Here is a 27,536-nt window from a genome sequence, read left to right as displayed (position 1 = left end):
ACTTACTACCACAATTACATTTGCTGCTGGGATTGGAAGGTTTTCCACTTCGAGATCTTGACCAGCCGCAGCCAACAGATTGAGAGATGAATCATACGCAGGTCTAGGAAATGCTGAATTAACAATTTTATGGTGTTTACTTATTTGAGCTTCAGAAGAGGAATGTTTATACATCTTTTGTGGAGCTATATCCAGGCTCTTCTCAATGTCTTGTGAATGGTGATAAAGGAATGCTGGCTTCCCACTCTTCTTATGATGAAGTGCCAAAAAGTGATCATTATTTCCTGAAAAGCATCCTGAAAGGAGGAAGAAACAGAAATAAAAATCAAAGACCTTATTTAGTAGTATGAGTAGAACTATCTGATATTGACAATTGTTCATTCCAAGAGGCTTTAAGACTTGTGAAGGATTCAGATTAGTCTCCATTGTTTTCCCTTGCTTTGTTGTCCCCAACAAATAGAACACACTGATGACATGGTGGCATCACAGAAGTGAGTGTAGTTTGAAAAAGTCCTATTTAACAGATGTGTTAATACCTCTTTTAGTCAGGAATTTCTTCCTTTGTCTAAACCCACAGTTTTAACACCCTGTTGGGCTTCTGTTCCAGTATATCTTATCTGTTCAAATGACAACCACTTATTTAAGCTTTCTTGCCCTTAATCAATAGCATTTCATATAATTCTTATTTAACATTTATTTTATTTTGGTTATATTATCATTATAATGTTATGTATATAAAATTATATATATAAATATATAAAAATAAATATATATAAATAATTTATAAATATATATATAATGCCTCTAGAGTATTTTAAGCTCACTGAGAGCAGAAATCTGAGCACACTAATCCATCCAGAAACCCTTATTTCTTCTACTATGTAACTATCCATTGAATTGAATAATTCTATTTGTCATTGGCCATAAGAGGAAATAGAAAACATATGCATATTAGTAAAAAAATTATCACTAATTCAAACAACAATTAGAAAAGCAAACACACATTCTTTTATATAACATAATAAGCAGGATGAGCAGATCACAATGTAGTAATGCCCCCAACACAGTGCGCAGGAACTGTAGGTACTCCAGGTTTTCCCTTGATAGGCTTATGGCAACAAAAAGCTGTACAAATCCTGTTCATAGATAATTACTCTCCTGGCAGAATCTCAGACAGACTGAAGTAAGTGACTCTAGGACACAGGTCATTTTTCCCTTGCAGACCACCAGAGCAGAACCTTTCCTTCATACAGTCAAATCTTAGTCTGCTTGTTTCTGGTAAACTTTGCTAGCCTCACACTGATGACTCCCTGAGACCCTGTCCCAACATGAAGGCATACGAGCACCCAGTGGGTGGCAGCTTCAGTTGGTATACCTGGGGACATTTGCTAAGTGGCCTCAGACCCAGCACTGGCACCAAGTTAGAACCTATATCAGTCTGGTAAACTCCACTTGCCCCTACCTAGTGACTCACTGTGAACCCACCTCATGCTGGTTGAACACAGCCAGAGGCTCTTTTAGTTACTAAGCCTAATAGGCAGCCAGCAGGTAAAGGAAGGTTAGGTGAATTTGAGGGTATCTTGGGACTTTTTTTGACCTGCCCCTGGGTCTAGTACTGTTAAAAGCTAGGTTTGGTGCACAGCTTGGTCTTTCCTACACACACCCAGTCTCAGCAGAGAAAGCCATAACTATGGATCACTTGTAACTACAGTCAGGTTGCCCTGGACCAGTCACATGCCACATATGACATTGGTCTGCACCACAGCCTCTCCCAAAAGGCCCAGAACCAAAAAACTCAGTAGTCAGCTTCAGACAACATCAGAGCAGGATTAGCTTCATAAGCAGAATATTCAAAAGGAGATCTCTTCAGGCACCAGATCCTGCTGAGGTAAATTTTGCCTCATGTGGTACAGCAGCTTGCAGGCTGTGGTTGGGGTAGAGCTTCACAGTCAGTCAGCCTGAAGATCAATCTCACACATAAATGGGGCAATAGCAAACTAGACTCAGTTACAACACAAGAGCCCACATAACCCATACAAGGGATATTCTTGGGGCACCCAGCACATGAGATCAAGAAGACTGCACCACTACACCCTACAGGTCACCTACTACATTAGATCACCTGACAAAGCTGGGGGTCATAGCAGATCTCTCTAATATACAGAAACAAATGCAAAGAGACAGTCAAAATGGGGAGACAAAAAAAAATCCACCAAATGAAAGAATAGGAGAAATCTTCAGAAAAAGAGCTAAATGAAATGGAGGCAAGCAATTTATCAAATACAGAATTTAAAAATATGGTTATAAGAATATAGTTAGTAGCCCTGGCTGGCGTGGCTCAGTGGATTGAGCACAGGCTGCGAACCAAAGTGTTGCAGGTTCAATTCCCAGTCAGGGTACATGCCTGGGTTGCAGGCCATGACCCCCAGCAACCGCACATTGATGTTTCTCTCTCTCTCTCTTTCTCCCTCCCTTCCCCCTCTAAAAATAAATAAATAAAATCTTAAAAAAAAGAAAAGTGAAAATGTTAAAAAAAGAATATAGTTAGTGAAAAAAACATAGAAAGCATTGAAAATAACCAGTTAGAAATGAAGAATACAGCATTGGAAATAAGAATACACTAGAAGGAATAAGAAATAGGTTGGATGATGCAGAGGATCAAATCACTGATTTGGCAGAAAAGGTAGGAAAAATACACCCAATCAGAGCAGCAAAAAAAAAGAATTAACAAAAATTATGATAGTTTAAAGGACCTGTGGGGTAATATGAAGCATAACAACATCTGCATGATAAGGATACCAGAAGGATAAGAGAGAAAGCGAGGGTTCAAGAATATATTTGGAGACATCACTAATGAAAACTTCCAAAACCCGGTGAAGGAAAAAGACACACAAGTTCTGGAAGTGCAAGAGTTGCAAAACAGAGTTGTAACCCCCAAAGAGGCCCACACCATAATTAAAACAGCAAAGGGTAAAGACAAAGAGAGAATCTTAAAAGCAACAAGAAAAAAAGCAATTAGCTAAGAACAGGGGAGTTCCCATTACACTGTCGTCTGATTTCTCAACAGAAACATTTCAGGCCAGAAGGAATTATTGTAAAATATTCAAAGCTATGAAAACCAAGGACCTAAAATGAAGACTACTTTTACTCAGCAAAGCTATCATTTAAAATTGAAGGAGAAATAGAGAGCTTTCCAGAGAAGAAAAAGCTAGAAGAAGTTACCACCAAACTGTATTACAAAAATGTTAAGAGTCTTCCTTAAGAAGGAAGAGGAAGAGGAGCAAGAGTTAGAGGAGGAGGAATAGGAACAAAGGAGCATAGTTAAAAGAATAAAATGGCAATAAATACATACCTATCAATAATCATATTAAGTATAAATGGCTTAAATGCTCCAGTCAAATGATAGGGTAGCAGAATGGATAAGAAAACAAGACCCATATATTCAATGTCATCCAGAAAGTATCTAGCCATGTAATATGAAATATAGAGACACTTACTGAAGAAGATACAAGACAAAAGAAACACTATACATAGGACAATGATGTCTCAGTTCCCTTCAAAGTAGGCACCTTGGGACCTCACACAGTCCTCCCAATTGCCATCAGCTGCCCCTTTCTTATTTTCCTGAATCTTATCAATGTTCTGAAATCTCTCCCATGTCAAAGGGATTTTAGTTTTGTGGAAAGCCAGAAGTAGCAGGGTACCAAATCTGGGCTGTAGGGAGGCTGAGTCACCTGGGTGATTTGATGTTTCATCAAAAATCTCTGCATGAGATGTGATGCATGAGCAGGCATGTTGTCATAATGAAACTGCCAATCATCAGTTACCCATAACTACTACCTTCTGAATCATCTGAATAGTTCCACAGAGGACTGTTAAAGCTTGACACAAAATTTGATGCAGATTCGTTGTTCTACTCACTCAGTCATTCGAATGCGATGGCCACAGAGTACACATGTTCACTCAATGGTGTCTACCATCCCCACTGACTAGTACAGTGAAGTTGTCATTGTTCACTCATGTGCATTCCAGTCTACTCTATTTGGCTACCAGGTTACACTGATGCCATGCAAATCATTCTTGTTATAGTAACAATGGCTGGACTTTTCCCAGACAGGTTATATGCTGTCTACAAAAGACCCACCTCAGAATGAAAGATACACACAGAGTAAAAGTAAAGAGATGAAAAAAGATCTTTCATTCAAATGGAGAGGGGAAAAAAGAGACAAAGAAGGACACCACATAATGATGAAAGGAACAATCTAAAAAGGATTTAACCCTTATAAACATTTTTGCACCCAACATAGGAGTACCTAAATATGCAAAGCAAATCTTGATGTATGTAAAGGGAGAGATTGACAGCAATACAGTCATAGTAGGGAATTTTAACACACCATTGACATCAATAGATAGATCTTTCAAAAATAAAACCAACAAGGGACTGATGGCCTTGTATGACACACTAGGTCAGATGGATTTATTTGATATCTTCAGAGCATTTCACCTCAAAGCAGCAGAATATACATTCTTTTCAAGTGCACATGGGATATTTTCTAGGATTGACCACATTTTAGGATATGAAACAAGTTTTGATAAACTTAAGAAGATTGAAATCATAACAAGCATCTTCTGGACCATAATGGTATAAAACTAGAAATCAATCACAAGAAAAAACTAAAAAACACACAAAAACATGGAGGCTAAATAACATGTTATTAAAGAATGAATGGGTTAACAATGAGATCAAGGAAGAAATCAAAAGATATTTTGAAACAAGTGAACATGAGAACACAACAACCCAAGATGTATGGCATACAGCAAAAGCAGTTGTAAGAGAAAAAATTCATAGCATTATAGACCTACCTCAAGAAACAAGAAAAGTCTCAAAAAGAAAAAACCTAAACTAAATTTACACTTACAGTATTGAAAAAGAACAACAAATAAAGCCTGAAGTAATTAGAAGGAAGGAAATAATAAAGATCAGAGCAGAAATAAACAAAATAGAGTCTAAAAAATAAAAAGATCAATGAAACTAAGAGGTAGTTCTTTGAAAAGATAAACAAGATTAACAACCTTTAATGAGACTCATAAAAAAAAATTAAAAAGATAGAGGGCCCAATTAAGTAAAGTCAGAAATGAAAGAGAAGAAGTAACAACTGACACCACAGAAAAACAAAGGATTGTAAGAAAATGTTATGAACAACTACATGAAACAAATTGGACAATTTGTGCAAAATAGATAAATTCCTATATAATACAGTCCTCTAAAACTAAATCAGGAAGAATAAGAGATTCTGAACAGACAGATTATGACTAATGAAACAGAGGCAGTAGTCAAAAAACTTCCAACAAGCAAAAGTCTAGACTGGATGGCTTCATGGGTGAGTTTTCCCAAACAACCAAAGAAAAACTAACACGTCTTCCTCTCAAAGTATTCCAAAAAATTTCAGAGGAGGGAAGACTCTTAAGCTCATCCTACAAGGCCAGCCTTATTTTAATTCCAAAACCAGATAAAGACACTACAAAGAAAGAAAATTATAGGTCAATATCCCTGATGAACATAGATACTAAAATCTTCAACAAAATATTAGCAAGCCAGATCCAGCAACACATGAGAAAGATCATACACCATGATCAAGTGTGAATTATTCTAGAGATGCAAGGTTGGTATAATGTATGCAAATCAATAAATGTGATAGGCCACATAAACAGCATGAAAGATAAAAATCATGTGATCATATTAATACATGCAGAAAAAGCATAAAATCCAGCACCGATTTATGATAAAAACTTTCAGCAAAGTGGGGATAAAAGGAATATAGCTCAATATAATAAAGGCCATATATGACAAACACACAGCCAACATCATACTCAATGGGCAAATAAAAGTGTTTCTCTTAAGACTGGGAACAAGACAAGGAGGTCTGCTTCCATACTCTTACTCAACATAGTAGCAGAAGTCCTAGCCATAGCAATCAGACAAGAAGAAGAAATAAAAGGCATTCAAATTGGAAAGGAAAGAGCAAAGCTGTCATTATTTGCAGATGATAGGGTACTCTATATAGAGAACCCTAAAGATTCCACTAAGAAACCACTAGACTTGATAAATTAATTCAGTAAAGTAGCAGGATACAAAATTAATTCCAGAAACAGTTACATTTTTATACACCAGTAATGAACTATAAGAAAGAGAAACTAAGAAAACAATCCCATTCACAAGTGCATCAGAAAACAATAAAATACATAAGAATAAATTTAACCAAGGATGTAAAAGACCTATACTCAACAAATTATAAGACAAAGAAGAAAGAAACCAAGGAAGATACAAATAAGTGGAAGCATATACTGTGGTCAAGGATAGGAAGAATTGACATCATTAAAGCAATGATGTTAATCTCAAAAGTAATCTATAGATTCAATATAATTTCTATCAGGATATCAATGCTGTATTTCATAGAACTAGGACAAATATCCCCAAAATTTATATGCAACCACAAAAGACCCTCAATAACCATAGCAATCTTGAGAAAGAAGAACAAAGTTGGATATCAAACTATGTTACAAGGCCACAGTAATCAAAATAGCAAAGAACTATCATAAAAACAGACACAGATCAATGGAACAAAATAGAAAGCCCAGAAACAAACCCATGCCTTTATAGTCTATTAATATTTGACACAGAAGGCAAAAACATACAATGAAGATAAACTATTCAATAAATGATATGGGGAAAGTTGGACAGATAAGTGCAAAAAAATGAACCTAGATCACATTCTTTCATCACACACAAGAATAAGCTCAAAGTGAATTAAAGACTTAAATGTTAGCTTCGAAACCTTAAAAATCCTAGAAGAAAACACAGGCAGTGAGACCTTGGGTATTTCCCATAGAAATATTTTTTTTTCTAAGATATCACCTCAGTCAAGGAAAACAAAACAAAAAAACAAATGGGACTACATCAAACTAAAAAGTTTTAAACAGTGAAGGAAAACATCAACAAAATTAAAAAACAACCCACTGAATAGAAGGAACATATTCACTGATATATTTGATGAGGGCTTAATATCCAAAATGAGTAAGGAATAAAACTCAACACCAAAAAACCCCCAAATAATCCAATTAAGAAATGGGCAAATGAGCCCTGCCTGATATGGCTCAGTGGTTGAGTGCTGACCTGTGAATCAAGGGGTCACCAGTTCAATTCCTGGTCTAGGGCACATGCCTATGTTGTGGGCCCAGTCCCCACTGGGGAATGCATGAGAGGCAACCACACATTGATCTTTCTCTCCCTCTCTTTCTCCCTTCCTTCTCCTCTCTAAAAAATAAATAAATAAAATCTTAAAAAAAAAGGAATGGGCAAAGGACCTGAATAAACACATTTCCAAATATGATCTACAGATGATCAATATAAATATGAAAGGATACTCAACATCACTAATCATCAAAGAAATGCAAATTAAAACCACAGTGACGTATCTCCTCACACTTGTCAGAATGTCTATCATCAATAAATCAACAAACAAGTATTATTGAGTGTGTTGAGAAGGGGAACCCTCATGTACTATTGGTGGGAATGCAGGTTGGTGTGGCCACTGTGGAAAGCAGTATGGAGTTAACTTACAAAATTAAAAACAGGACTGCCATATGACCTAGTGATTCCACTTCTGGGAATATATCCAAAGAAACCCAAAACACTAATGTGAAAGAATATATGCAGCCCTATATTCATTGCAGCATCATTTACAAAAGCCAAGGTTTGGAAGCAGCCCAAGTGCCCATCAGTAGATGAATGGATAGAAAAGCTGTGGTACACTTGTGCAATGGAATAGTACTCAGCTATAAAAAAAGAGGGAAGTCTTACCTTTTGCAACAACATGGATGGACCTGTACAGTATCATGCTAAGTGAAATAAGCCAGTCAGAAAGACTGGTATGATATGATTTCACTAACATTTGGAATCTAATGAACTAAATAAACTAACAAACAAAGTGAACAGATAATCATGAATATAGAGAACAGGCTGACAGCTGTCAGAGGGGAGGGGCTTAGGAGCTGAATGAGAAGGGTGAAGGGATTGGACAACAACAAAAAAAAGACTCACGGACACAGACAACTGAATGGTAAATGCCAGCAGGAAAGGGGGTGGGGAAGGGTCAAAGAGGGTGAAAGGGGGATAAGTGGTGATTGAAGGAGGTTTGACTTGGGGTGGTAAACATACCTCACAATACACAGATAATGAATTGGTGAACTGTATATCTGAAACCTATATAATTTTATTAAGCAATGTCTCCCCCATAAATTCTATTAAAAATGGGCTTAAGACTTAAAAATACTCTATCAAAGACAATACATACATGGCAAATAATCACATAACATTTCCCCAGTCTTATTATCCAGTAAAGAAATGCATATTATAATTGTTATATGATGCCACTATAAACCTCTAAGAATTGGTAAAATAAAAAATGATCACAATATGCAGTGCTGGAGAGGCTCTAGAGCAACAGAAAGTCATACCTTGCTGATGGGAATGCAAAATGGCAAAAGCACTATAGGAAATAGTTTGGCAGTTTCTTAAAGTTAAAAATATACTTATCATGTGATCCAGCAATTTTATTTCTGCGCACTTACCACAGAGAAACAAAAGCTTATAATCACACAAAAATTTGTAAGCAAATTTTTGTTTCTCCAAATGGAAACAACTCAAATGTCCAATAAGTGAATGGGTAAACAAACTGTGATACATCTGTACAATTGAATATTACTCATCAATAAAAAGGAATGAACTATCGGTCTACATTATCAACTTGGATGAATCTCAAAGGCATTAGGCTGAATGAAATAAGACAGTTAAAAATGCAATCACATACTATATGATTGCATTTATATGTTATTCTCAGGAAGATCAAAATTATAGTGATGCAGGATAGAAAAACGGTTATTAGAGGTTAGGGTTTAGGGGCCAGTGATATAATGTGAAGGAGTTTTTTCCTAGTTATCAAACTTTTCTGTATTGTGATAGTAGTTGTTATACAAATCTATACATATGTTAAAATTCACAGAACTATGAAACAAAAAGTCAGTAGATTATATTATATTATGTTTTATAAGCTATTTTTTTCACTCAGAAATATATCAAAGCATCTTTTCTCGTCACTTAATGTAAATATCATTAAAAATGGTTGATAAACTTACATAAAATAGGTTCAGTGTGTGTGTGTGTGTGTGTGTGTGTGTGTGTGTAAGAAAGCTAGATCTAATTGGATTGAGGAGTGAGTGGGAGATAAAGGAGAAAACCTATGAACAACTCCTACAACGAGTTTGGGTGTGATAAGAGAGTGACAGTGTGTTATCAGGGTGGGAAGGTAGGGCTGAGAAAATTGTTATTTCTAATATAGGAGAGATTTGAGTACATTTAATCAATAAAAGGAAGATGTCTGAGAAGGAGTGGTTAAAAACATAGGGGAGAACAAGTGGGATAATCATTAGACTGAACTCCACAGGAGATCAGAGGAGGTGGGATCCAGAGCATGGGCAGGATGATTGCTCTTGGATTGGAGATTAAAGGGAGGTATTTCCTATAATATTGAGATAGGGTATGTGTTGAAATGTTTGTAAGGGCAACAGGGACCATCAAAGAGAGTAAGACTACCCCCAATGGATGTATAGCTTACCACTGGCAGAGACCATCTTGATCCAACATGCCAACTAATTTCACCTTATGGTGACCCTCTGGCCTCATTGTACTCTTTGTAATACATGATTGGAAACAGGAAGTCCACAAAAGTTCACAAAATGGCCCATGGAGATTTTTCTGGAGAAGTCTCCACCCCACCCCTTATTGTATGGCCTGCCCCTGGATTAAATGAGCCTCAATAAAAGAAGTAAATGCCACCAAGGAGGTGCTGCTCTGTCTGTGGAGTTGCCCACTCTATTTCACTTCTTCACTTAAAACTTCATGCTGGTTCGTGTTTGATTTTTTTCCTGCGCAGAGCTAAGAACACAGAGTGGGTTGTGGACCTTGGGGCTCCAGGACCCCCGATGCGCCTCCATCAATATGGAGGAAGAGAGGAGACTGAGAATATTAATGGGTTTGGTGGTGGAAGTTGAACAAGTTATCTTCTGATGTTTTCTACTTTCTCTGTGTAGAAGGGGATGAAGTCATTTCATGAGAGAAAGAGGACAAGGGAGAAAAGTTTGGGGGGTTAGGAGAACAAAGAATTAAAAGAGTTCTTGTAAAGACTGAGGAAAAATGTAGATATGAGATGTCTAGTAGGATTCACCATTTTCATTAAGAGTTCACTGACAATTTTCTCCACCTGTGGGGGATAAAGTGTCTCTCAGAATGTTTAGTAAATAGCTTGTCAAATATACTCATCTGCATTTAAAATACAAGTACTTAGTATTTACAAGTACTTAAAATACAAGTACTTTTATCATAGAAGCAACATTTACATGGGAATAAAGAGTTTTGGTGGTCACAAGATTCCACAGTTGAAATTTCATTCTGGATAAAACCTTGATAATCTCTGAAGCAATCTTCAACAAAGGAAAGAGAACTGTGTGAAATTGCAATGTTAAGTAAGAGTGCATTACGATTTGTATTTCAAATTCAGTTAAGGTAATTCCTGGATGCACGAGTAGAAGAGTCTTGTATACTCAGAATAAATCCTTGTATTGCAAGTGTTTAGCTCAGTTTTAGTAATTTGTAAAAGGAACAATAGTATGAAACAGTAGTCTCTGAAGACCTGAAAAAGTGAACAGTCAAAAAAAGCAACTGATCATTTTGTAAAGGGACAACCATTGTTTTTTAAACATTGCCAACAACTTCTTTTCAAGAAAGGAGAATAAATGGATAACATCAGAAATGCTGAGGCTTTCATTTGACTTGTAAATGCCTCTCAGATAAAGTTAAAAATACACAGTGAAAATTTATATAGAAAATGCCTATTGACATATTGTGAAAGGAAAGAAACATACTTCTCAAAAAAGCAATGAATTAAGAGGTGAGGGACCTAGATTCTCGTTTCAGTCACCTCCCCTACCATTCTGTGCTTGCGGATGTGAACTTGAGCCACTTTCTTCTTCCTTGTGGAGCCTTAGCTTTTTTCATGAGAAAATGAAGATTTCTCTTATGTATGTATGACCAGATTAGAAATGCATTTCAGAGAAAAGGAACCCCAATTCACTTAGGTTTCACATGGTGCCAGTTTTTTTCTAAAAAGACAAGTTTTTCTATAAGTACAATAAAAGACCCTTTGGGAGCTTCCAGGAGCAGGGATTTCCAGCAGTGATATCCTTGCATGTAAGGAAGCTAGTATTAAAATTATTCTTCCAGTTTTTCTGTATCTTTTGGTATCAGTCACCCAAGGGGTCCCGATAGTACTAATTTGCAGTTAAAAGTGCCCACAGCAATAACACAAAGTCTTTCAGATGAACACGACAGCCTTCCCAAGATGTCACAAATGACATCCGTTAGCATCACCTCCCAGACACAACTTGCTCACTCCTAATCTTAACAGAAATTGCACCAGTGTTTTTTTAAAAGTCTATTATGGCTCTATCTATATAGAGCCAGTTTTATAAAATTCAATTTATGCGTCTTAATTATGTTCTAATGTATATATATGCACTTGAATGTGCACCCAGCTGTTTTATATCATGACACCAAACAAGCAATTTGACAAAAAAATTCATCTTCAAACCAGCTATTTTGTCATTAAAAAGTTAAAAATAACAAAATAAAATGAGGGTCTCTATAGGATAACAGTGATTGAATTTATAGAAATTGTAAACCATCATGGCCCTTCCTTAAAAAATCTTGGATAAGCTTATACTAAAAGAACACCTTCTTCGAGGAATATTTTCCCTAAAATCTAATGTATGCACTGGTCACTAGGACATGAAAATATAACCCCATGAGGAGGTGCTGTGTCATTTTCTAGTACTATTTAAATGCTCCATGCTTTGGCCAGTGATATGTCTAGTATATTTATAATAAAAATAAAAAATCAACACCAAAGTAATTAGTCTATTTTCATACAGCTGACTCTATTTTCCTCCATATAGGAGAGGACCTGAATCCTACAAGGATAAGAATTTTAATTAAGGAATCTTGTAAACTTTTCCATCATGTTCTTTGATATTAACACTCCAATTTCCCAAATATTCCATTAGAAAATGTGGCTTCTACTCCCGTTTGCAGCCAAATGGGACTACTCTAGGCTTCCCTTACTCCTTCCTGCTTATCTCATCCATTGAAAGTCGAGCAGCACAGTGGAAAACAACTTGGGACTCACAGAATTGCCAGGAAAAACCCACTATGTGCTTTGTGCTGGTGGTAAAATTACAATGAAAGGGTTTCCTATTTCCTGACTTTTGCCCAGCTTTAATAGAGTTATTTTTCATTGGATAGATATGCATTACAGAATGAAACATAATACAGTTAGGACAGCATCCTTTGGGACAACATGACTAGACATAAGTGATGAAAAGGAAATGGGCTTAAGACCACTGGCCTCAGACTTGTGGAGAAAGTGAGATAGGTTGGCGCAGACAGAAGCTGTCAGCTGCCCCCCCACCTCCGCCCCGCCCCAGTCCCTGAAGCACAGAATTGAAGGATGCTTGGAGGAGAGGGTGACAAGAGTACATGCTACTATCTCTTAAACTCTAAACAGCCATTAAGAAAAGAACTTCATCAAGATATGCCCTCTGGGGAAATACAAAGTGGAGAAAAATGATCATATGAGAAGGAAGCTGAAAAATGTTAACCTCTGCAGAAATGACAGGAATTGAGTTCTACATGCACTTGCTGAGTAGTGAAACAGTACATTTATACAATCTAATTTTTATACACCAGTCATTGTTATACAAACAGCTAAAACACTATTATTTACAAATAGCCAGCAATTTTCAACCTTTTTCATCTTGTGGCACACATAAACTAATTACTAAAATTCTGCAACACACCCCAAAATTATTCTATTTTTTGCTGATCTGACAAAAAATAAGTATAATTTTGATTCATTCACACTGCACAGCTATTGTTGTATTGGCTGTTGTCAATCTTTTATTTGACAACCTAAAGAGAAAGTGGTCAGTGCCCCTGACTCAATAGTTAGGTATTGCATGTTTCAAAAACTCTTGCAGCACACCAGTTGGTGCAAACAGCTATAAAGATGATAAATTATTTCTATTTTTTAATAGTAGAGTTCTCCAGATAACTTTTGAAGGCTGGGTTCTAATTGCAAAGACAAAGGAAAAGAAGTGTGGACTTTAATAATAATTCTCATATGTAGATTAGGAGTTATATTAGAACACAGCAAAATGAACATTACAACATACAAAATATTAAAATAGTGCCACAGTTAATAATACTACAGAAACAGAACACCCCCCCCCCCCCCCAGATATTCTAGCAGGAAGCGAGTGAGGAAGGAGGACCACAGAAGCCACTTGAAGAGATCCCTGCCATGGCCTCCTTTGCCTGCATTTAGAAATTTGAGGGATGCTTGGCAGGCCCTTTGAGTCAATACTTCTACTCCATCCTGTTCTAGTCCTCAACCATCATTGGAAATTAATGCTGCTGGGCTAGGGCAACACACTCTTATAATTCCCTGGCAAAATAAACATCTGCTATGGAAGGACCATGAAATTAACAGCTACTTATCTGGACTAGATCAGTGTGTCATATCTTTTCTAAAATATATCAATAGTTAGTTGGGAAGAGATGGCTCCTGCAATGGGAAACAAGAACTACACACTTTCATTGGGGTGGAAAGGAAAGAAAAAGTTGGAGATGGAGGGTTAGCTTGGGCACACACCTCCAGAGGGTGAACTTTGAGACATCGGGGTCTGGGGTGGGGGAACAGAGGCTGCCAGCAGTGGGAGCTGATACTGCAGGGTATGGGTGACCAGAGGCACTTTTGCTTCAGACACACACAAGACAGGTATGGACCAGAGGCATGGACCATATGCCCATGGGAATCTATGCTGACTCAGCAGAACAACTCTTGGCATGACAGGATGCCTGATTCCCAGGATGCATGCCTAGAAATCTTGTTTCATGAAGTATGCCTCTCCCTCATCAAAGGTATATGGTGGGCAGGGTCTTTAAACTGCATTATGCAAACCCAGCAATGCACATATTCAAGGTGTATGTGGACATGGAGAAAGTTCAATATCAGAAGTGGGATATTTTGGCCCATTAGATGTTGTGAATTCAGATCATCTGTAGAGTGGGGGGTAGACGTGATGATACTACAAATCCTACGTGAGCCCTGAGACTGAGAGGGGTAGGCTGCCCATGATTGCAGTGCCTCAAATGGTTATAGGATTTTATATTATATTACATATACTTCAGTTGGGAAAACAGTATTTATTCCCTCCAACACAAACTTGTTAATTATGCCTGAACATTTTTAAATTTATAAGCCAAAGTTCTACTAGTATTTTTTTTTTTAAATGGGGACATGAAAATTTGATTTTCATTGAAGGCACTCTACAAGGAAAGACTTTAGAGTGATTTCTTTTTAATGTAAGAAGAGGGAGGTACAGAGAATTTAAACAATAAACAGAAGAGTTGGAATTCAAACCCAAGTAGTCATATTATAGAGCCTAATTTTTTTTGTTTTTGATGTTTTTTACTAGGCTACACAAATGAGAGTATATTTTGCTGTTTCTGAAGTACAGGCATGCCATTTCAGAACATACTTTCTATTCTGAGGTGCAAAATGACTATTTTAGAAGCACCTGGCATAGAGTTTAAAACATCATACAGATTTAGGAAATACTCATTTGTATTTTTCCTTTTCTTATAGTGAAATCCATTTGTTTCCTTCTGGAGACCAGGACCAGTAAAATGGCACTGGGCTGATTAAGACAGTATAAAGTATATAAAACAAAGTGGAGTCACTCGTGTCAACTAAAATGGCTGTCCATCAGCCATGACACTTTGGTTTGAGAGGGAAACTACCTAAGTCAGTCAACACATCTGGCAAGGAGATGCACCCAAGATATCTGCATGTGTGATCAGAACAGCCCTGTCTACAGAACCGATAGGCACCTGTGCAAATTCCCTACTTGGCATTGGGGGTGCCAAGACATTTATCAAAAAGACTCAGGCCCAGAGGGTGGAGTACACCACTTTCAAGGTATAATTAAGGCAGGTTCCAGACCACTGGGGAGACAGCCAAGCACCACACACCAGAGTGCGGCTCCACGCCACACTGATCTCCCTTGATATCAGCCACCAGAGGCCCTGCCCTGCTGGACTGGGGACTTTGTCTGCCCTGCTGTCCACCTGGCTCCAGACTTCCTTTCTTGTAAGACGCTTACAACTCCCCTGCCCACTGTGTTGTCTCTGGATCTTCAGACTGAGACTCTGGGACTCGGATTCATTATCTTCCATTGATTGCTGTGTGTGTGTTGTATTTCTCTTAGATTGTTAGAGTGTGAGCAGGATATTAATGTATGTTGATGCTCTGCTTTGAGTGAACCTGCATTCAAAAAAAGCTGAGTGACTAGCATAGTCACCTTGTGTGACTCTTGTCTATTTCTTGGTGCTGGGCTGCTCGGCAGGTAGCTAGCCGAGCAGTGGCCTGGCTGACTTAACAGGAAAAAATGTATCATGAAACTATTCCCATGACACTCCTCTCTATGAAACACAATGTTTATCTTGAGAAGAGATCCTTTTATTATATTTTCATAGCTTCAGTTAATACTCAGATTTAGAGTTACAAACAGCATGATAATATTTATAATTTAAGCACTCTAAATATCAGGCATCTCCAGATTGTGGAAACAAATCACTCAGAAGTAACCACCAGACACCTGATGGGAAGTCCTGATGCTCTGGAGACAGAGAGGCATCCAGAGAACAAGAGCCATGCCCAACTGGACCAGACTTGTGAGCACCTGTGAGAATTGCCCTGGGAGCTTCCTAACTGCTATGGAGTATTTAGAGGCACTGAAACAGCTGCCTGACTGTGTACTTGGATTTGCATAGAGGAAGAGAGCACCATGGAAAAATTACCGTAATTGAATTAGGAGTTTTCTGATAGACTTGAGATTTCCAAGGGAACCAGACTGGAGCTATACATAATAGGTCCCCTGAGGTACTCAAAATCAGCATTCCAGAAGAATCTTGGCCCAGTCAGGCATAGCTAGGTAGTTGGGCCTGGATTTTGGGGAGTGAATCATAGTTCCATGAATAGGTTGAGTCTGTTTTTGACCACTCACAACATAGAGTCTTCCCATCCCCATACCCTTCTGCTTACATTCAGATGGCCCTGTTTCCCCATTGTTCACAGAACCACATGCAGCCTTCCATGTAAACCCAGAGCCCAATGGTCCAGGAGTTCCATGGGCTACAAACAGTGAGCAGGAGAAGGTGAGTCAGTCAGTAGAGGAGACACAGTCCTATAGGAGCCCTACAGAGCTATGAGTTGCAGCCCTGGTCACATGCTTGAACCTTTCACACTCTGTGGGTCCCCAGAGAGACTAATTAGGGAGGTGGCTCCAAGGATAAGTAGGGACTACCTGCTAAGCAAGGCAGTACAAAAGGAACTGGATATTTCAGGCTTATGGCATTTATTTATGTATACATTTTTCCTGACCTTCAAGTAAACCCCAGAAAAATCTGTATTTCACATTCACTTAATAGGGGTTTGCTGAAGATATGATGCTATGGAGATTTTGGCTAAGGCATTGGGAAGAAGATTTGGGGAACAAGTGGCATTTTATAATAAGCATTTCATCAAGGAGCTTGGTGGTGGGGTGGGAGGAGTTGAAAGAAGGCTGGAGGAGAATGGGATCTGATGTCTTGGGCCTGGCGAGATCTCCTCAGCCTCCCAGTGGCCAAAAACTGTAGGTAGATGTTTTAGAGCTGCACAATCTACTACAAAGCTGCTCACTTACTTAGGCTCATGCCCACAGCTGGGGTAAACTATATAGATTAGGCCCAACTGAGAAAACAGTTGGAGTCCAGAATCTCTCTTGGGAACGTATGCTTCTCCAGCATTGGCCCAAACACAAGAAGAATAAGAAGTTGCTCCAGCATTTCAGTTCATTATTTATCATCTGACTTCTCCAATCATTAATCAAATATTACCTGACACTTATATAACACTTACAAGGACAGTGCCATTTTAAATATGTTATCCCATTCAATATAAAACAACGACCCTATGGCCGTATCACACACAGTCTCCAGTTTGAAAGGAAATTGAGGGTTAGAAAGATTAAGCTACTTGCTCTAAGTTACACAGCCAGCAAGTGACGGTGCCTGGATGTGAGCCTGCTCACAATACCCACACTTTCATGGTATTCTTCTAAAGGTTATCTAAACTCTGGTGTTTTCCCCTTTATCACAATGTTCTCCTCACATCTCTGCTTAAGCTATTTCATTTTCTTTCAGGGAGAATAAAAAAAAAAACACTTGACTTGAATCAACAGGACAAAGAAAGTAAATTGCTTATCTTCCCAGGCAAGGGAAACAGAAGAAAAAATAAACAAATGGGACTACATCAAACTAAAAAGTTTTTGCACAGCAAAAGAAATCATCAACAAAATAAAAAGAAAACCCACAGACTGGGAGAACATGTTCCCAGTACCTACAATAAGGGGTTAATATCCAAAATTTATACAGAACTTACAAAACTCAACACCTAAAACCCCAAACAATCCAGTTAAAAAATGGGCTGGGGACTTGAACAGACATGTCTCCAAAGTGAACATATAGATGGCCAATAGACATATGAAAAGATGTTCAACATCGCTAATTATCAGAGAAGTGCAAATTAAAACCACAGTGAGATACTATCTCACACCTGTCAGAATGGCTATCATCAATAAATCAACAAACAAGTGTGGAAGAGGATATGGAGAAAGGGGAACCCTTTTGCGGTGTTAGTGGGAATGCAGACTGGTGCAGCCACTATGAAAAGCAGTGTAGAGATACCTCAAAAAATTTGAAATGGATCTGCCTTTTGACCCAGAGATCCCACTTCTGGGAATATATCTGAAGGAACCCAAAACACTAATTCAAAAGAACATATGCAACCCTATATTCATTGCAGCATCGTTTACAATTGCCAAGATATGGAAGCAGCCCAAGTGTCCATCAACAGATAAGAGGATAAAACAACTATGGGACATTTACACAGTGGAATTCTATTCATCTGTTTAAAAAAAGAAGAAAAGTTTACCCTTTGCAATAGCATGGATGGACCTGGAGAACATTATGCTAAGTGAAATAAGCGAGTCAGAGAAAGACAAATACCTCGTGATTTCACTCATATATGGAATCTAATGAACAAACTGAACTAACAAGTGAAACAGAGACCGACTTATAGACGGAGAGCAGATAACAGTTAATGGAGGAGGTTGGGGGTGAAGGGACTGAGTAAAAAGGAAAAAGGACTCATGGACATGGACCACAGTGTAGTGATTCCTGGGGGAGGGGAGTATAGGGGACTAATTGGTAATGGAAAAATACAATAGATTAAATTAAAAAAATAAAGTAATTGCTTATAACTTAAAACTACATCTTCATATTCATGAACTGATGGCTTTTCAAACTCACTCACCATAATATTATGTTTGGCATATTTCATATCGAGCATCTCTCCCAGGTAAGTAAAAGTGCCATGGCAATGGGAGCTGGCCCTCTGCAGTCATGCATGTGGCTTCATTTTTCCTCCTGTCTCCATACGAATTAGATCACTACTACAGTGAGCTAGCAGAAGGGTTTTGCTCTTTACCTGTTGCCAAACAGGTCAGTGAATTACTGTGAGACACCCTCCTCTGTGCCCAGTTAGTGCTCTTTTCCAAAGAATTGGCTGTTTAGGACTGCCTTAAGCCATTCTGCTGAAGTCAGAAAAATGGGCATTGTTTCAGGTCTGAACTAGGAGAGAAATGATTCATATCCCCACTGAACATGGTATTTATTTCAGTGCAATTAAAAAATATTGTCTAGACTGCTGCTTCTTGTAAGCAATTGGTTTCACTTTGTGGTTGGTCTATGCAGTTGCAACTTTAAAGGATATCAACATCTTAATGAATTGAAATCAAATGAAATTTGATTATGAAGAGAGCCTACATAGCCATTATGAGTAAAAAATTATTTAAATGGAAAGCGCTAATATTCACAATATAAATTTGCTAATTGTCATTCTGTGGCAAATATCATCACAATAATGATACTTACAGTTACATTATGTGGTGAATAAGCATTAGGAAATTTGGTCATAAAGTAATATATTACCATTATATATTTTTCTTCAAAGCTATTAAAATCCTTTATATTGGGAAATATCAATGCCGTGTAAGTGTGCCAGCATTTGTGAGTGCTTTGAAAATAAAAATCCCATTTTAAAGGGGAAAACAGGTTTCTCTATGTTTTGATTTTGATTTCACAAACAGCTTTTAAAATGTTTAACAGTAAACTTACCGTAAAATATTACACCCTGTTACCATTAATAGTAATGGCAATAAATGGGCTTTTGAGGAATGACTCTGTAATCTCGTAAAAGTGACTTTTTGTAACTCATAAACCAGGCTCTGTTCTTCAGGTGTAAGCATGTCTCCCCCAAAAGAAAAAAATGTGGAGGATACAACAACTTTATGGTCCTATAAAAACTTTGTCTATATATAAAAAGAGAAAGAAAATGTATACAGCCACACAAATACTTAGAAATTTTCTGTAACAGTGTGGGTTTCATTTGTGGGAGCCAGGGAGTGTTGCATTATCTTTGGTCTTGATTTATTACCGCTGCCTCACTCCCACCTGACTCTGAATGTGTAAGTGGCTCATGTTTGCTATTACACGATGGATAACAATCAGTAATCAGGGTTAGCAGTTCTGGGTCTCTTCCGTAGTTTACAGACATTATGTTATATCCCTTATCTAAGTGTTTGAGCACTTTAAAATAAACACATTTATTTCATTTTCATCCTGAAGTAAAAGTGGAAACTCCTGTGGGAATAACTGCCTATGTGGGAGGAGTTCAACACACAACTCCCCCACAGGCAGCATCGTGCCCACAGAGCATGAACTTGGCTGAGAGACTATGTTCAAATGAGATTGTTTCTGTCCCACTTCCACTTCTTTGTAACCGGTAAATGTAAATTGGATTAAAGGAGCAGTAGTAAAGTCAAGTCTACTCTTTATGGTCATGAAAACATATCATAATTAATTTTTCCAAATACATCCTGAATACCTTTATTCTTCCATCGAACACTTATTGATGGCATACTTGGTAACAGGCACAGTTCTAGGGAATGGGTACATGGAGATGAAAGCTGCAATTCTGTTACTGGCCTCAAAATGCTTCAAATATTCAGGTTAAGTACATTAATAAAGGAATATAAAGGGGCCAAAAGGAAAACCCACAAAAGCTACTTGAATGAGGTGGGTGTCAAAGGAAGCATTCTCAAAGAAGATTGTGCCTGACCTAGATTTAAACTGGAGAAAACAAGCATCCACTAAAAGTTATTTTGTGTGGTGAGTGGTATAAGGATATATAAAACAAAATCATAATCTAATCCCTTTACTCAGTAGTTTTCTTCTTTTCTATGGTTTCATACATGTAAGTCATATTACAGAACTGAGGTCAGAGCAAAGGGGGCAGAAGGGACTCAGGTATTTCTACAATTGTTCTGTTAAGTTTTCTGGACATGCCCAATGGCCAGGTAGTGGATTTCCACAGGGATGCACCAGGTCATAGAGAATTTCCTGACTGTTACATCTGGTTAAGGTCTCAGATTAGCCCCACACTCTCTTCTTCCCCTGGCTGATACCTCTTTACCCCTTAAGCCTCAGTTTAAACATCGCTTTCTGTAGGAATTCTTCTCAAACACACCCTAATGGTTTGACTATCGTTAGTCATCTAGTAAGTAATTCCACCAGCTAACCATTTCCAGGTATGATTTTTCACTTGCAAGGGGCCCAATGAAAGTATATGATTATCTGTCCACTAGGCTGTACACCTGACACTGATACAAAACAATATTAAATGTAAATGGTAATTTAAAAAAACAAAAAAGAGTTACCTTGAAAAAGAAGCAAAGTATGGGTATTTAAGGTAGATGGAACAGCATGTGACAAGTGAAAGAGGTGTAGCAGACCAAAAGAAATTTGATCTTAGTGTGATAATAGTGTGCAAAGGAGGGCCTGATGTTGGGGAAAACAGATGGAGTTAGGAAAGACCTGATGGTGAAAGACTTTGCCATGGTAATGAGTTTGGGTTTTATTGCAAGAGAAAAGGAAATAGTTGTATTAAAAATTTTGCAAAGAGAGAATACGATCTAAAAAATGTATGTTTTTTAGAGCTTTATCTCTGACATGATTATGAAGAATGGGTTTGGTAGTAGTAGGTTATTATGAGATACTACATGAGAAGTAAGGACCCATACCAAGACAGTGATGGGGACATGAGCATGGAGAAGACTTGGTGAGGGACTTGGTGACCTTTTGAGTGAAAGTAGCAAGGGAAAGGTACAGAATGAATTACTCTGAGGGATCCTAGTGTTATTCACAATGGTAGGAAACATGGAAATAAAAGCCATTGTGATGGGGAGTGCTGAGTATTAACAGATGGATATCTGTTATAGTTACCCAGTGACTCTGGGTAATTATAATTACAGAACTGGAGTTCAGGAGAATATTTGAGATGGAAATATGGTTTAGGGATCTTTGGTCTGTAGGTCTGAATATAATCATCCAGGGAGACTGCATAGGGGAAAAAGAAGTAAACAAGACCAATGACACACGAATTCTAGAGAGCACTAACCATAATAAACAGAGGTAGACCTAAAAGTAGAAACTGAGGAATGGCTAGTCAGTAATGCTAGAAATGCTAGGAAGTAGTGTTTATGCATGGAAATCAGAGAGTAGAGTTTTCAAAACTAGAAAGAGATCACTTGGTAAGTGCTGTAAATATTTATTGGTAAGAAGAAGATGATAGCTGGTCACCTTAATTATGTTCGAAAGTAGGATGACAGCATGAAGACTAGAGTTGGTAAAGGAGATGAGAAACAAAAACAAGACACTGAATGTGGATAATGTACCCCAGAAATTTTACAAGAAGTTTGTGGTGGTGGGACCCCCAGTGGAATATACAACTCCATGGTGCTAGGAATGTGTGCTCTCCAATGTACTTACACTATTTACACCTATGCCTTAAATGCTAACTAAAGAGGCAGACCGTTGGAGAGCTTCAGATCTACTTGTCAACCAGTTGTATGAATCCTTTCATGTTACAATAGCCATTCCTACACATGCAGCACATTTTACTGAGAAGTAAAAATATAGCCAACCATCAGGCATTTGGGCTGTGCATCTGGCAATCAGTTCGAAGGAGTTTTCCACTGAGTTGATCGGTAGTTGTTGTCTCTTGCAAGCCCATCCCTTGTTGCCCTTCAGTTCACATTAGTAACAAAGCTTGTTTAGGATAATGTGTCCCTGAGCATGCAAAGCTCCAGGGGGACAACTTGAGTTTTAGATAAATGAGTTCCGTTGAAGTTCATTCCGGAAGTGGCTTAAGTGTCTTGCATGGGTGCCAAGAAGAAATTAAATGTGAAAAGAAGAGACCAGAGATATCACTGAGTTGTTTTTATTTATTCAATGTATTTGTTTAATCTTTAGTAGTTTTTATGCCAGGCTATGCCGTCAGATGCTAGGCTGGGCAGGATCTGCAATAAATACAGTATTAAACAAAATAGATGAATAGCTGTGCCTTCAAGGAGCTTATATTTTATTGGGTAGAAAGAGAATCACAATAAACAAAACAAATAAGTAGAATATTGGGTATGGCAGGTGGTGAAAGACCTCTGGGGAAAATTTAAGTAGGAAAGGGATGTTGGAATTTGGGTGGGGAGGTGAAATATTAAATAGGAGAGTCAGCGAAGGCCTCGCTGGGAGTAGCATCTGAGTAATGACCAAAATGGAAGAGTTAAGCCATGGAGATACCCGAAGAAAGAGTGTTTCAGGCAAAGACAAAAGCAAAACACACAAGGTAGGCAAGTGCGTGGCATCTCCTTAGCACAGAAGGAAGAACAACATGGCAGGTGAGTAAGATACACGAGGAGAGGAGTGAGAGATGAGATCAGAGAGAGAAGGGGGCGAGGGAGCACAGCAGGACCCCGGTCATTGTAAGGACCGTGTTGAGTGATTTCGAACAGGGAAAAACTGCTTCTGAAATTTTAAGGGGCTCTTCATTGAGAAAAGGGATCTTAATATTAAAGAATATCAAATCATTCTGCTATCATTCTACCCTTTCTTTTGAGGGTGATGCTTCTACAAATGACCTTCCTGATCCTCTTGGTCCCATCAGAGAAAGCCTTCCTTCTCAAAGATAAGAGAAACTGACCACACACTTCTCTGAGAATGAAGCGGCATCTTCAGAAGTTACATTGACACCAGTCTTTGTGCCATCTAGAAAGGTCGATGGTAAGAATAACAAGGAACTTTGAAAGAAACTTTTCCAGAACTAGAGGAGAGAGTAATGCACTAAAATCAGTTCTGTTTTTTGTTTGTTTTTAGCAAAATATTCACTAAGAAAAAATAAAGCATTCACAATCAAAATTTTAAGATATCACAAGACCTTCACTCCTTTGCAACTAAAATATTACCAAATAAATATCATCTCCTGAAATGAAACATGTTTTTTTTGGACAAAGAAAAAGAGGAAACACCGAAGAAAATAACCTATCTGTGGATCCACATTATTGGTGTAGCTTTTAGTTGCCTTCTTGAATATCCTTGAAGTGGTCTTTTCAACTGGAGTTTATGTATTACATTGGTTCACAGAAAGGTAAAGACTGAGGATAGTTAAGTAAAAATAATGTATCACCACTAACTCAGTGGTGGTCTCACCTATTAGAATCAGTGTATGATTTCATCCTGACTATGCTGTGAACTAGCATCTTAATATTTAAAGTAAATACTATCTACCATTTACTGGATCTTAGTTTTCTCACCTGCATAGGAAGCAGTTGGATGGACAGCAACTATAACTGTTCTTGTTAAAAGTATGTGTGAAAATCAGCTGCCATGGACAAAGTTGAGTCCAGGTTCTCAAATGAGCTCCATGCTCAATAATTTGTTAGGATCATCTTAGATGTGTAGTCATCATCTGTAGATGATAACTACACAGTACTGTACTCCATATCCCCCTTTCTGTTACCACAGACACTACACACAGACCACAATACTTACTGCTATTGAGTCAATCAGAATTCAGGGAGGGTCAGAACCTTTTTAAAAATTTATGTTTGCATAGTAATGTAGACAATCATGACCAAATAATTAGAGATGGCACTCAAGTTGAAAACAATTTGCTACCTTATCGTTAGGAGAACAACTATATTGAAGTCAGCTGTTCCTAGTACAGCTAGGAAAAGCACTTGCATCTTAGCCAATTTCTCTTGTCCCTAAAGGGCTCTAACATATCATCAGTTCCACCAGCATAAAGCAGTTGCTGGTATCCTGGGCATAACCAAGATGGATCAATTAGCTTTTCAATCAAAGAGGCCTAAATATATAGCATTCATTTCCCTTCTGTATACAGTCCCCTTGCATCCTGAGAGGAGAGCCTTCTGTAAAAGAAACAAACTCAGACATTCAACAAGTAGAGAAATCAGTGACTTCTTCATCTTTGTGTCCCTACCTACTCACTTTCTTACTACCCATATCTACAGGAGCTTAGATCAAGAAATCTGTGTTTGTTTCAGTTCTAATGGAAAGTCCTCACAATGTTATGAGATAACTGAGATGAATTTTAATCTGATGACAGCTTGTGACCCACAAATTGCTGTTTAAAATTAAAATGCACTCAAAATGAAACTGGCAAGACAACCACAATATTAAACTTGCAATCTGCTATGAAAAAAATCGAAAGTACTATATTAAATATTAATATAATTAATTCCTATATAGCATCTTGCAACTAAATCTGAAAAAGACAGACCTTCAATGCATTGCCTTATTAAATTCAAATTGGTTGATTTTTTTTTTTTTTTTTGCAAATTAAGAAGTTGAACTAGATAGAGATGGATTGGTTTGCCTTTGGTAATATACCCTTTGGCTGAGCTCCAGGTAGAATCTAGTGCTATAGACTTCCAGGTTTCTCTTTTGATGAACAAAAGTCCTCTATTTACCTCATCCCAAATGTTCATCTACAGTAAATATGGAAATGTTTTCTATTTGCTTAGTTGTAAGCTTATTTGTAACTTTTAAGCTATAATTATTCAAGATATATGATTGTATTAAATGCGATCTTTAGGATTGTTTATACATTAGTTTTAAAAAATAAGCACACTGATATTTTGGATAGATCATTTAAATCATTCCTAAACTCAGTAAGAATTGAGGCACTTTTCTTAGTAAGTGAAGTTCTGTATTAGTACTATCATTAAACATTAATATGAGTAAAGCTCAACACAATGTGCATATTTTCATCCCACATTTCAACATCAAAGAACTGCGTGTGGCAATAAAAGGATTCATTTCAGCTGTTTGCAAATAACTTAATGACCAAGTTGTAGTTATTTCTAGTTTTCAAAAGATGCCAAAGAACTATTGAAGTTTCCACAACATCATAATTATAACAATTAACATGTGTATTCAATTATAGCCTTAAGGTTCCTATATACTACTCGTTTAAGGGCTTCACAATGCATTAAAATAGCATTAGCTAGAAATAAGAAAGTACCATATTTCCTCTTCATTATTGCATACATAGAAAAAGACTCTCCCACTCTTTTTAAAACATAACACAAGAACTGCAATTTCACAACCATTATCCTCATTCATTACCCCTGGAACATAGTACATACTCATTAAATGGTAGTTGAAGGAATGAATGAATATGTGTGATTGGATGACAAGCAAACTCAGGGAAAACACTTAGTCTCTGGTTGCTACAGGATTACTGCATGGACAACTGCTGTCGCAGTAGGGTTCCTAAAATCTCTCTGCCATATTCTATTTTGGCTCATGTGCCTGTAAAAACGATAAAGGATTCAGTCCAGCAAGTCCTTGCATTACAAAGAGGTTGCATCTATCCGAAAAGCAGAGTCCATAGTGACAATGCATATAAATTCCCCAGGTACTTCCTAAGGTTTGCTTCCATAGGAAACCTGATATTGGTCCTGATGTCAAAGGTATTTATTTTATATTCAGGAGCAGTCTCATTGTGACTCTTGGTTAGACCTTATCAAACCTTTCCCAGGGACAGTGCCTGCGCTGGGGGTGGTCAGCTTTGAAACTGTGATTGGGTTTTTGTTCAGTGTCCTCAGACGCTGACCATGATGCTGAAAGAGAAGACAGAGTCCTATTTTAAACCTTTCTTTCCTCTTATTGGTTTAGAAAATTCGAGTGACAAGAGCAGGGGCCAAAAGAGCCTGGAGCGGCATCCTTAATGTGAACCATGTATTTCGATCTTGGGGCGGAGATGTGCTCCCTCAGGTTACAGCCAATGCATCCCTCTGAGCTCTGTATAAACCAAGAGACCTTACAGATGTAGCTGCTGCAGTAGAAAAGGCTACTCCAGCAGGATAGGATGGCTTGTCTTTCTCCTGAAAAATTGGCAGTCAGGTGCATAGCCCAGAAAGAGGAGCAGGAAGTCTAGATGGAGGGGAGTGGAAAGGGAATCAAATCTATATTCATAGTGCAAATGTTCACTATTACTCGTCCGAGGTAAGGAAAAATCAAGGGCTGATTTTAGCGTTAAGTTTTCAGCCCCTGTCTTCCAACAGGTGCACGACTGCCTCACCCTTCCCCTGATAGCACTGTCCTGCTTAGCCTCTCGGAGGCTTTCTTTGCGAGGCAAGCTTTTCCTAGAGTCCTTAAGCATGTGCAGTTTCCTCCCCATCTCATCCCCAGTTTCAGCTCTGCCTGGCAACCCCTTACCTGCAGCGTGAAGATTAAGAAGCAGGCACAGCGCAGGGAAGCCGATTGCTCTCCGCATAGTGTTTGCATTGAGAAGTGGAGGAGAAACTCCACCACGACCTCACTTCAGGAAAAGTGTTATCAGAACGAGCCACCGCCAAAAGGTCTCTGGGCTCCGGGATTCATTTGCAGGTCCTAGGCTGGGGTTTGCAAAACGGTCTGTGGCGCCGGCAGAAAGCCGCCCCAGCTTCGCCTCCTTAAGAGAGGGGAGAGGAAGAGGAATGGGAGGCAGCCGGTGAGTGGGGCGGAGCAGGGGGGAGGGGGCTGAGGCTCTCCGTAGCGGCTACTGCCTGGCCTTCAGGAAGCCCCGCAGCGGTGGTGGAGAGGGCGGGGGGACTCCCGCGCCAGCCCGGGAGCCGGCTGCCCTCGGCCAGTGCAGCGCGAGCAGCACCCAGAGGAGCCGCGGCTACTGAGCATGCCCAGCGCTGCCCCGGCGCAGCACCGCGGTTTCAAAATGAAATTCCACTTCTCCAGGTCTTAGCGGCCACTGCAAGGGGAGCTGGCGCCGTGGCGGGTCTGCTTTTGGGGGCCGTGATTAAGAAGAGCCTGTCAAAAGCCTGGGAGTGAGGTGGGGTGGGGTGTGTCT

General features: G+C 38.5%; 1 protein-coding gene across 1 annotated transcript in view; it reads right to left on the bottom strand.

The window, feature by feature from the left end:
• PTPRR (protein tyrosine phosphatase receptor type R) overlaps positions 1 to 27,333 on the bottom strand; it is a 242,574-nt gene extending 215,241 nt beyond the window's left edge. Inside the window, exons 1-2 of the mRNA XM_028532465.2 lie at positions 26,912 to 27,333; positions 7 to 296 (exon numbers count right to left, since the gene is read on the bottom strand). Of these exons, the coding sequence (XP_028388266.1) occupies positions 7 to 296; positions 26,912 to 26,969 (348 nt within the window). The 5' untranslated portion in view covers positions 26,970 to 27,333. The remainder of the gene's footprint in view (positions 1 to 6; positions 297 to 26,911) is intronic.
• Between the last annotated feature and the right edge of the window lie 203 nt (positions 27,334 to 27,536).

The sequence above is a fragment of the Phyllostomus discolor genome, chromosome 2 (genome assembly GCF_004126475.2).
Source record: "Phyllostomus discolor isolate MPI-MPIP mPhyDis1 chromosome 2, mPhyDis1.pri.v3, whole genome shotgun sequence".
Taxonomy (NCBI): Eukaryota; Metazoa; Chordata; class Mammalia; order Chiroptera; family Phyllostomidae; genus Phyllostomus; species Phyllostomus discolor.
Note: the sequence above shows the minus strand (reverse complement) of the source record. Positions and strands in the feature narration are given on the sequence as shown.